The sequence below is a fragment of the Corylus avellana genome, chromosome 11 (assembly GCF_965113065.1).
Source record: "Corylus avellana chromosome 11, dhCorAvel1.hap1.2, whole genome shotgun sequence".
Taxonomy (NCBI): domain Eukaryota; kingdom Viridiplantae; phylum Streptophyta; class Magnoliopsida; order Fagales; family Betulaceae; genus Corylus; species Corylus avellana.
In genome coordinates, this window is record NC_142500.1 from 15352894 (window position 1) to 15364040 (window position 11147).

An 11147-nucleotide genomic window follows, 5' to 3' on the forward strand; every position below is an offset into this window, starting at 1 on the left:
GTACTCCAACTTCACACAACCCTATATACCTTGCTACATTATTCCAAGACGGCACGCGAAATGCTCTATTTTTCTTAGTTTTATCATAGCAAAATTTGTATCAGGATCCTTGGGGGGCAAGTGTGAAAGACATTTATAACAGTAGCAATAAATTTGGTGGGGGGTATAGGTTTAAAAGGTTTAAATAGGGAAAACTATATTTTATTCATTTGTGATATATTTTGGGAAAAAATATATCCGGAACCTTGCTTTGACCAAGGCAAAGTTGTTTATTGATACACAGAAAACAGTAAGTAGTTATGGCAAATCCACTGACGAGTTGTAGCCACTTAATACAAATCTCAGCATCCATGATTTTACAGTCGACCGTACATAGAAAGCATATCCCTCAGTTTCGTTGCTTCTGGCTCCAGGCTATCAAAGCTCATGGTACTAGGCATCCTCCAGCCCCAATTCCCGAACTGTGTACAGTAGAAATGCATCATACACATGCAGAGGCAGAGGCAGAGCATAAAATCTCTCTTGATTGCATGCGTTAGAAGATGACAGTTGAAAATTCCTTTCTAAGAATGATAATTTCCAAAAATGTTAATTATAAAAGAGAGATTTATATCACCTAATAGGAAAAGGAAAACAGCTCTTTTGCCGTTCTTAAAGAAACGTCTTAGATTCTAATAGAGTATATATACACTACCCGCTTTTCAGCAGTATTTTACCTGAGTTGCAGGAATGTTCATCCTCGCAGAATTTCCTAACCCCAGAACATCTTGCATAGGTATGATTGCAGTTCGGGCCACTGAAGATAACACAGCCTGGATGAGGGCCCAGCAGATATCATCTTCCTCAGTAATTTTGAGATGCTTTAGTACCTGAGACAACAATTACATTGAAGTAAAAATACAAGAAGACCTAAATCTCGTTTATACACTGTTTGAAAAATTCATGTGTTAATGAGGGTTACGCAAAGAAGCCACTGACATTGGACTTCTCTTCTTGCTTCAAAATGTCCCACCAACCTCGGACCTATAATACAAATGGACACAGTTAGTAGGCTCTACTAAAATATGGAAAAAGTATATTCCCAAGTCGGGATCATTGAAGGGGAAAAACCACTATTCATGGGTCATAAACCGAAAGGATCTTCCAGATATATAATTCAGAAGCCTAAAATGCAATAGATCAAATTGAAGTAAAGGTCTGAAGGATTAAGTGCAAATAGGTGTTATAGCATATCAATATACGTCCATTGTTCCTCTAACTAAGAAGACAAATCCAGTAACAGATTGAAAGAAGTCCATGGCAATGGAGGAATTTTACCGTGTCATTATCATGAGTTCCAGGGTACACAACTTGATTGCGTTCATGATTATGAGGCAAGTGAGGGTTATCAGCATCACTTCCAAAACCTGAAGCAAGAAAACAGAAAGGACGACAAATTATGCGGTGTAAAATTCAAGGTCCGTCTCAAACACGACCACTTGAGAGTATACTAAACTAAAAATAATATACTACCAAACTGGAGAACAGCCATTCCAGGTGCCCCAATGGATTTCCTAAGCTGGACTACATCCTCTGTGATAACTCCCTGTCATGTGACAGTACAAGAGACAAGAAATATCAGGCAAAAATCAATGAATATGTTGAACAGGATGTTGCACAAAGCTACCATGTAATCTTTACAACAATCAATGACAGGGCCAAATAAGAAAGATCCAACCATATATATATATAAAAGGGAACCAGCGTAAAAATGACAGCCTTTTGATATCCAACCATAGAACGTTTAAAAAACAAGAGGGAGCAGCATAACCGTGACAGCCTTTCTCCTCCTTTTTACACATACTAAGAAATGGGAACAATACTTTAACTAGCAAATACATTCCTTATTTATTTTTTTTTTTTGATAAGTAATGTTTATATATCAAAAGCGCAGAGGGGCGCAACCCTAGTACACTGGGGGTATACAAGGGAAACGATTAGCTAGAAGAAGAAAAAAGAACAAGAAAGTCAGGATAGCTAATAACTATAGGAGCAAGCCAAGCCGCTGTCCAGGTGTAAAGTGTATGGAAAAAGAAGGCCGTGAGCTCCTCCAATGATCTCTCAGAATCCTCAAAGCATCTCTCGCTCCTTTCTAACCAAAGGCACCACATAATGCATAGAGGGACCATTTTCCAAACAACTGCACTCCTAGAGCGGCCTCCCATCCACCAACAAGCAAGCAGGCCCACCACCTTGCTAGGCATTACCCAAGACAACCCAAAACGACTGAATATGGCCTGCCATAAGGAACGAGCAGTCTCACAATGAATGAAAAGATGATCAATAGTCTCCCCATCAATTTTGCATAAGCAACATCTATTGATCACAATGATATTCCTTTTCCTGAGATTATCAATTGTGAGGATCTTCCCTAACACCGCCGTCCAAGTAAAGAAAGCCACTCTCGAAGGAGCCTTGGTGCGCCATACGCTCTTCCAAGGAAAAGGACTTGCTTCTTTGCTTACCAGGATGTTATAGAATGATCTAACATCGAACTTCCCTTTTCTCGAAGGGATCCACCAAATTTTGTCCACCCCTCCCCTACTCCACTTGTGAGAATATAACGTAGTATAGAACGAGGCTAGCACATTCCTTATTTATGATGGGAAGGAGATGCCATTTGGTTTAGAAATAACATTGAATTACATGAATCTTTCCCCTCTAACAAGCCAATTTGTGCTAATGTCAATAACATGCTTAAGATGCCTCGAAATTATGACAAAAACATTACAGATGGTAGGAGGCATTTTATTCAGGTCAATAGATTATCATATCAATGAGCACCATTTGTTTCAAATCTGTGCCTCGACAATATAAGGGTTTAAAATGTCAGTAATTGTTAGCAAGAAATATGATGCCACCAGAGCTACTGGATCATATATCAAATAAAGGCCAAAAAATTAAGAAGAATTAAGTTCCTTTTGAATTATATCTGATAGAACATACCAAATCTTCTGCTATTATATTGATCTTCCCAACTGCTCTGGAGATGGCATCAAACAAGGATTTTCCAGGTCCCACCTACTGTCACAAAATAACATCTTGAGTGGTTAATGGGATGGCTGAAGAAAAATTATAATTAGCTCTGAATTACAGAAAACTGACCTTCCATCTTCCAACCATCGCAACTCTTGCTTCTGCGCAATTATGCAATATATTAGTGTAACATATGCATGCACCAAAAATAATCATAAGCTAAGCGTAATCTAAAATACTCTTACCAGAAGGAACAGCCCAAAAGCCAGCAAATCCTCTAAAGTGGTCAATCCTGAATTCATCATATAGATCCTGTGCACGTCGTATGCGGCGTATCCACCATGAAAATCCATCTTTCTCCATGGCTTTCCAATCATACAGAGGGCTTTTAGATCAGAAGTGATATTAATTAATAAGGTGGATAATATAAAAAGACAGCTACAAAAGTATTTGAATAATATGTAAACAGTAATCAGTGTAAACATGAGTTAGTGTGGGAACAAAGATCTAAAGTTATAAATATCAAAATAAAACATGCACAGTTGAATAGGAATTGGTAGCAAAGAAGATAGTGTTGCATGACCCACGGAATTAAATTTTAAGAAATACTTAAAAACTAGTTTTCAATCCACACAAATATTACACCCAGAAAACAAAAATTAAAGAAACATTTTCAATTGATTCTAATGACATACTGACAGACCTAAATGAGCATGTGGTTCATTGTGAACAAGGATACAGCATTTCAGTTAGAAAGCCCAGTACATTTTCATGTGCTCAAGGACCAATTCTGGATGACATGATATAGGTGGCTAAAATGACAAATATCTGTTACGTGAATACGTAACGGGTATAGATTTTAGGTTCTGAGGGAACCTAGACCTTAGATTCAAAGGAAAACTAGATCTTTTAGATTTTGAGGAAACCTAAAAAACCCTTTTCAAACTCAAGGTTTGGGATTAATTTTCTGATCCCTTCATTAATGAGCTTGATGTCTTTATATAGACAATTACAATGCATAATAAAATAAAAGACTAATTAAAATAAACTACGGATAATATTTATCCCTAATATTTAAATTATACTAACTACTCTAATGAGAATACTTATCTATAATATTTAAATGCGAATCTCTAATCTAATGTTATCTATAAAGATAACATATTATCCTAAGGTATTTTAATCATAAAAAACCTCTTAAGGAGACCTTGTCCTCAAGGTCTAGAAATTCTTTTCTTCCTTCGTTACTCGTTTCAGGCGTTCCCTTGGTGGCCGTCCAATTGGTGGGATCAATTCTTTATCATAAAGCATCCAAATTTGCACAAGCCCACTCACTTGCCGCTGCCAATGAACATTGGACTACCTGTTGTTCTGTGATACAGGATGGCGACGAGGCACTTGCAATGGAGCACGGGGTGGACATGGTGGCCTTGTTTTGGCTACGTACAATGATGAACATTCCTTCATTTCATCCTGTTTTACAATTGACCGTGCAATGTAATGACATTGCGATGGGTCTTGCGATCTGACAACGTTGTGGATGGTTTTTGTTGGTTGGGCCTGTATAGGTACGACATCACAAGGTGGAGAGACTTCAACGGGGTGAAATGGATCTTGCGGATTGAAAAGGTTGTTGACGTCTTCGTGCACCATTTGTGACTGTTCTGAAAAATGGAACTCATCATTGTTATGAGCAGAACAATTGTCGCATTTGGCGGTCAATGCATACAATTTGGCATTATTTGCTTTCATCGTCTCAATATTTTCTTCCATCTTCTTCATCCAGCCTTCACACATAGTTACCAAGTTATCAAGCTGCTGCTCAAGCCGGTCCAAGCTTGGATTTGGCATTGAGCAAGATCGCGGCTCTGATACCAAATGTTACGTGAATACGTAACGGGGATAAATTTTAGGTTCTGAGGGAACCTAGACCTTAGATTCAAAGGAAACCTAGACCTTTTAGATTTTGAGGAAACTTAAAAAACCCTTTTCAAACTCAAGGTTTGGGATTAATTTTCTGATCCCTTCATTAATGAGCTTGATGTCTTTATATAGACAATTACAATGCATAATAAAATAAAAGACTAATTAAAATAAACTACGGATAATATTTATCCCTAATATTTAAATTATACTAACTACTCTAATGATAATACTTATCTATAATATTTAAATGCGAATCTCTAATCTAATGTTATCTATAAAAATAACATATTATCCTAAGGTATTTTAATCATAAAATACCTCTATTATTAAACTCCTAACAATATCAATGACAAAGTCCTTGTAAAACTACTCCCCACACACACACACTAAAAAAAAAATCCAAGGGAAAGAAAGTAAAGCTAAAAGTGTATGCAAAAAGCAAATATATAAAGAAATCATAAGTGCAGAAGGTTGAGATATTGCCATAAATTAGGAACTTTATTCCTCTGGCAAAATAAATCGCTGGCCTTCAATCTATGTAGAAAAATATCTTCAAAAAATAAAGTACAAGCATGTATATTTATAAATAATTGTTTGCATGGCAGTGTCTAGTGTAGTACAAACCTGCCCCACAGCTGACCAGTTTCACTGAAGGCATCAGGGGGAACACCACTAACTAGAAGAGGAAAACCATTCCTGTTCTGCCAGACAAATAAATACTTAGTATCTAGCACCAGAGTACGATGCTTTGGAAGCATATTAACAATTCCCATGATTCACCAAGGAACTACTCACCAGCAAAAAATGTTTCTTATTTGCCCAAACATCTGCACTGTGGTAACCTACATAAATGGGCATGTCGCCTATTATGCTGATTCCCTTCATCTGTGCATACTTGTGAACTTTCTGCCATTGCCTTTGGAATAAGAACTGTTGGGCAATGAATTCATCTATCTGGACAAGTAAAAGCATGATTATGTAATCTGTGGGTTCTTAGCATCAAGGAAGATGCTGTGAGAAACTATAAGCCCATAATATAATCAAAAACTTCATCTAGATCTTACAAAATCCTCTTTGCTTTGGTAAATGTTTTCCAACTCTGCAAGATGGCGATTCTTTAGAGCTACAGGCCATTCATACCAACTGAAAGTATTTAAACTGTCTTCAATGGCAGCAAAATAAGCTGCATCTTCAAGCCAGCCTACCAAAATGGGAAAAATTAGAAATAAAAAAGAGAGGAATCCAGTGACCAGGGTCCACAAAGTACAGAACAGAAGAGAGTCTAATTCAACTGGATACTATAATCTATCTACAAAGGGGAATGCAATTGGTACTTTCACTGAAAGAAATCCAAGTACATGAGTCAACAAATGATAAAATCTTCCAAACACTAAGCAGCAAGCAAAATAATTACAGGAAAACTACTGGTCCATTATCTGTTAATTTTTTGATGGGTAACCATGATCCATCTTTTATTAACTACAGTTACTAACATCATGAAGCAAATGCAACAGAATTAAAAAGAACCAGGTATGTCATGTAACAAGTAAGAAAGTTACCCTTTAAGATGATTCTAGATAGGCACTTCTTGGAATGAATTCTGCGTTGCCAACCTCAATAGAAATAAGGCTTCACTAGATGTAAATTTAATCCAAGTACAGCAGGTTTGCTTGTTTATAGTGCATTGAAGAAAAGAGGACACGATCTTCTAGTACATGGTACTTTTTAACAAGGACAGTTAGAGAGGTATATTCAACAAGTATTAGGATATTATCTTTTTTGGAGCACACAATGCTTTCATCTGTTTGCTAAATTAATCAAATAAAAAAGGCCAGTGGCTACTTAGCACTTCTATGTTGCATGATGGATAAATATATATCCATGCATGACATGAAAGAGGCACGTATTTGTAGACTGCCATTCATGTTCAACTTTGAAGGCAACAAGCATTTTCACAACCCGAACAATTTAAACAGGTAACTAAAGCCAGCCATTTACAGAAACAAAATTAATCTGGCTTCAAACCTTAAGAAGCCATTGAACCAGCTACTAACACAGCATATAATCAACGAGATTATCAAAATTTATGCAAAGACAAAATAAATTGTCTTGGCATTATAGCACCATTGTCTACAATTGTAGTAATTATACTTTGTTATACAGTGCCCTAATCTGTTCTGCGAACATAACATTAATGTCATTAAAACTAAAATCCCATTGGGTGTGAAACTCTACCTGAATGAGACCAATTACATTATGGTAAGAAAATTTCCACCTGTAATTTAGTTACTCGCCTGAACCTAAATTTTAGAATATTTACAAATGGTTTATTGATTTTAATACAAGGAAATTGAGAAGAAGTCATCACATGCGATCTAGAAATTGCATGAAAAATACACAACCTAACATAAAAATAACCCTCCCCAAACCCCTCCCCTCCCCTCCCCACCCCCCCCCCCCCCCCCCCCCCAACCCAAAAAAAAAAGGGGCTATTTTAGTTGGCCTTGCCAGACATTTGAACCTTTCATAGATTACAATGCTAGTCCTGGTTTATAGTTAAGTTGAACTCAAACTATTAATTCTAAAGATGAGATAACATGTGATAAGAAAATCAGTTTGCTGCCTGAATCTTTGTATTCATAAGACCCAGACTCACAGACATCAATATAAGATGCAGATGGGCTTAAACATACTAGAGAACCACGTGCATGATATGATTAACAAAAATAAAAAGAGCAAGGCAATCTCACTGGATATATCAGGGTCTCTACGGAAGGCCTCAAGTTCTCCTTTAAGTTCTCCTTCACTCAAAATGAGCCTCTCTGCAGCCTAAGAAAAGACAAAATTAAGAAGCATTTTGGTGAAAAAATAAAAGGAGAATACTATGGAAACAAAGAGTTATGCAGCATTCAAAGTATTTTAAGAGGCAAATTTACAAACAAACATTCATGGAACCAGTGATTTTTATCTTTCCTTTCTGTTTCTTGTGTTACCTTTTTTAAGTTAACACACAGGTACACATAAAGAGAGGACCCAAGGATGCAGACATCTATTTTTTTCTTTGCAACCATTAGTGAAAAAAAAAAAATTCCACTAAAGGCTAGACAACATGGACACTTCTAGGTACAAATCCTAGTAGAACTGCTAGGAAGACTCAAGGTTAACCACCCTCTCTCTTGTACTTAATTTTCAATTTTATGTTTAATTAGCCTATAACTGGCGCTATGCGCGGACTTTTTCATAATAATTTAATTTCAAAATAAAATTTCGAAATATTCTCACCAATGATGTCACATTCCAAAAAATTAATCTGCATGTTGAATTACTTTTTAAATGTCTAAGGCCCCCACCAAATAGAAGCAATCAAATCTTTTCAATTTCAAGTTATTCAACCATATTTGTTATTGGAATGTCAGAATATTTAATAACATAACATTCTTTTGTCCTTGTATAATATTCAAAATATAGAGAGAAACATTTTCATTATCAAACGTCATCAGATTGAACAAAATATAACCCCTTGATTGGCTGCCAAGACGTGTCATGACGCGTTAGCTTCATGAAAATCAAATTTTCTCTCTTGAATATTCTCAGCAAAAGAAGGTTGTTTAAGGTTAGATCCTTCTATTGTTCTTGGTTTGTAGTGAAGGTTGTCGCTTCCCTTGAAAGAGTATTTGGTGAACTAAGGCCCTCTTTTGGGGCAGCCTTTTTCGCTTGGTCAGCAGCTCTAGGCAAGATCCTTACCATGGATAACTTCAGCAAGTGGCACAAATGCTGCATGTGTAAGAGGAATGGAGAATCCGTGGACCATCTTCTTCTTCATGGTAAGATCATTACCATGGATACTTATCAAAAAAAGATCATTACCATGGATAACTTCAGCAAGTGACACCTCACCATAGGACAGCTCATAGGAGACACCTCATATGGACATCTCACCGTAGGACAACTCATAGGGACGACTTGTCCCTTTCTTTCTAACAAGGTTTAAGCCACTAACTTAAAATGATTTTTAACCTACATGCCAAAATAAAAGAAAATTAGCACCGATGTTGCTTTAGGTAGTGTACCTTAGCTATCAAAGGATCTTTCAGGTCAGCAACAGTTGAGAAGTTCACACGGTCGGTATCACTGCATGAACAACGAAAGATTAATAAAATAGACACATAGATGAAGAACTATAGCTTAATATCATCATCCACTCATAAATTAAAAGTCCTCACACTGGTTTTGGTAGCTCCTCCTTCATCAACAGACCATCCTTAACAAGTTCTTCGAGAGATATCAAGAGAGTATTACCACAATTTGCATCCTAAAAGTAATCATGTCAAGGACAATTGCCAAAATTACATGACACAATCGAAACACCAGAGGAACTATGAGCTAAGTGGTGTAGGTATGCTAATGTGCATAAACTGGGATTGAAATAAGATCGATAGCGCAATTGTTATGATAATAGTATGAATGTACTCATGTCATATACAGGATCTAAAACCAACCACTGAGCGGAATACAAGAAGGAAATCTAAAAAGCCACAATAAACTCAACTAGTAGATCATAATTTTCCATTTATCAATTTTTTCTAAATTATCAATATAATACAAGCTCATTCCATTGCTTATTGATTCATCTGAAAAATCAAAACACGGCATCCTGAAGTTTGGCCACTATGAAAATAGTGTTTCCGAGTTTCAGAAACAAAAATTAACAAGTAACAACCACAATACGAAGGCACATAGAGTGGACAAATGGTAAGACAGTTTTGGAAAATTTTAGAAGCTGATAAGGCTGGCATATCGCAACACATAATAACAATAAATATCTGATAATATGTGTGAAGCCATTCCTAAGTATGCTATAATAACTATAAGGGATGACTTCCAAGAAGCTTTTCTTTCAAATGCACATTTCTTTTTCTTTGATGTATTTACAATGTACATTTCATTCATCCATTGCACGATGCATTCAATTTTCTCAACACCCCCTCCCCACACATCAAAAGAAAACAAAAACAGTAGGAAAGGAAAACGCGGAAGAGATGAAATGTTGAAATAATCAGTGTCACCTGGCCTGAGTAGGGCGACCCCTCTTCGTTCGCCTTCCTTCCCGGAGGAACAAGAGGAAGAACCTGCACACATGAAAAATACATCCAACAAAAAATCAATTTTCGCACACAAATGACTAGATGAATAAATTCGGATAGCAAGCTGGATGCAAAATTTTTTGCTTTCATCCTTTCCACTCAAATTCAATCATGCACCATTTGACGCACAAACAAAGCGTTAAGAAACGGACCTGCCAGGCGGAGCAGCCAGCGTCATGGAGCCAGTCGACGAACCGGAACGCCTCGTCTCCGAGATCGCCGATCCCGTGAGGTCCTCTCAACGACGTCGGATGGAACAGCACGCCTGCTCTTCTCCGATCCCCGGCATCCGGCTTTGGGAACCAATCCCCGTAATCGAGCGGTAAATCTTCGCCCACGGCGACGACAGCACCGTTCTGGACAGAACAAACGAATGAGGGCGTGCTTGCTTTTGTTCTGAAGCACGCCGATGAGAGGAAAGTTGTTTCCCTGGGAATTGGAGAGAGCGAAGAGTAGCCGTAGAGCTTGGGATAGGAAGGCGAGGGCAAGAGCGAGAGATATCTAGCCATAGCCATGGATCATGAATGTGAGAGAGAGAGAGTGAGATAGAGTTGGAGTGACAGTGTGGAGGGAAAGTTGAGCCGAGTGGAAGTAATGAGAAGTGCTGACGTTCACCATAGTATTCAACGTGGCAGGAATCGAGTGGTCATATCTTCTCTAGGTCAAATTTTAGATCATGATCGATTGAAAATTGTTTTCCAAAATCTGTCGGTTATTGTTGAACGGTGGCGGCATGAGGGCACTGTACCATCACTAGCATATCCTGTGAGAGCATTTCTAGTGGAATAGCACAACGTTACTTTTATTTAAAATAGTTTTTTATATGTTTAAAAAAAAATTTATATTAAATTATCAAAAAAAAAATGTAAAATAGATATTTGATTAGAAGAGCTAAAAAAAAAAAAAAAGTTAAATGTAGCAACACTTTTCAAGTGAGCTATTTTATTTTTTATTGTTTCGCTCACCTGTTTTCTCTTTTTCTCAAATCTTTTTCTATTTTTTCTCTGCATATTCTCTTTTTCCTACAAATTTTTTCATCTTTCCTCTCACATATTTTCTTTT

General features: G+C 37.1%; 1 protein-coding gene across 1 annotated transcript; it reads right to left on the reverse strand.

Moving 5' to 3' along the window:
• Positions 1–177: 177 nt before the first annotated feature.
• On the reverse strand, positions 178–10651 carry DPE1 (disproportionating enzyme). The gene is made up of 16 exons (XM_088511871.1): positions 10238–10651; positions 10008–10070; positions 9165–9253; positions 9012–9072; positions 7692–7770; positions 6006–6142; positions 5737–5895; positions 5566–5642; positions 3261–3400; positions 3145–3176; positions 2986–3060; positions 1513–1585; positions 1318–1406; positions 979–1023; positions 717–869; positions 178–461 (listed from the first exon to the last, which is right to left on the reverse strand). The coding sequence occupies exons 1-16, from the start codon at positions 10598–10600 to the stop codon at positions 357–359; spliced, it is 1740 nt and encodes a 579-aa protein (XP_088367997.1). The 5' UTR covers positions 10601–10651; the 3' UTR covers positions 178–356.
• Positions 10652–11147: the final 496 nt, after the last annotated feature.

What these genes read in the sequence shown, in the direction of transcription:
- DPE1 (XM_088511871.1), bottom strand. Translation starts at nt 10,600, where the DNA reads ATGGCTATGGCTAGATATCTCTCGCTCTTGCCCTCGCCTTCCTATCCC. An exon ending in GAGGAGCTACCAAAACCAGT is followed by an intron (nt 9,073 to 9,164) that starts GTGAGGACTTTT and finishes TTGTTCATGCAG; the next exon opens with TGATACCGACCGTGTGAACT. An exon ending in ATATAATAGCAGAAGATTTG is followed by an intron (nt 1,586 to 2,985) that starts GTATGTTCTATC and finishes GTCACATGACAG; the next exon opens with GGAGTTATCACAGAGGATGT.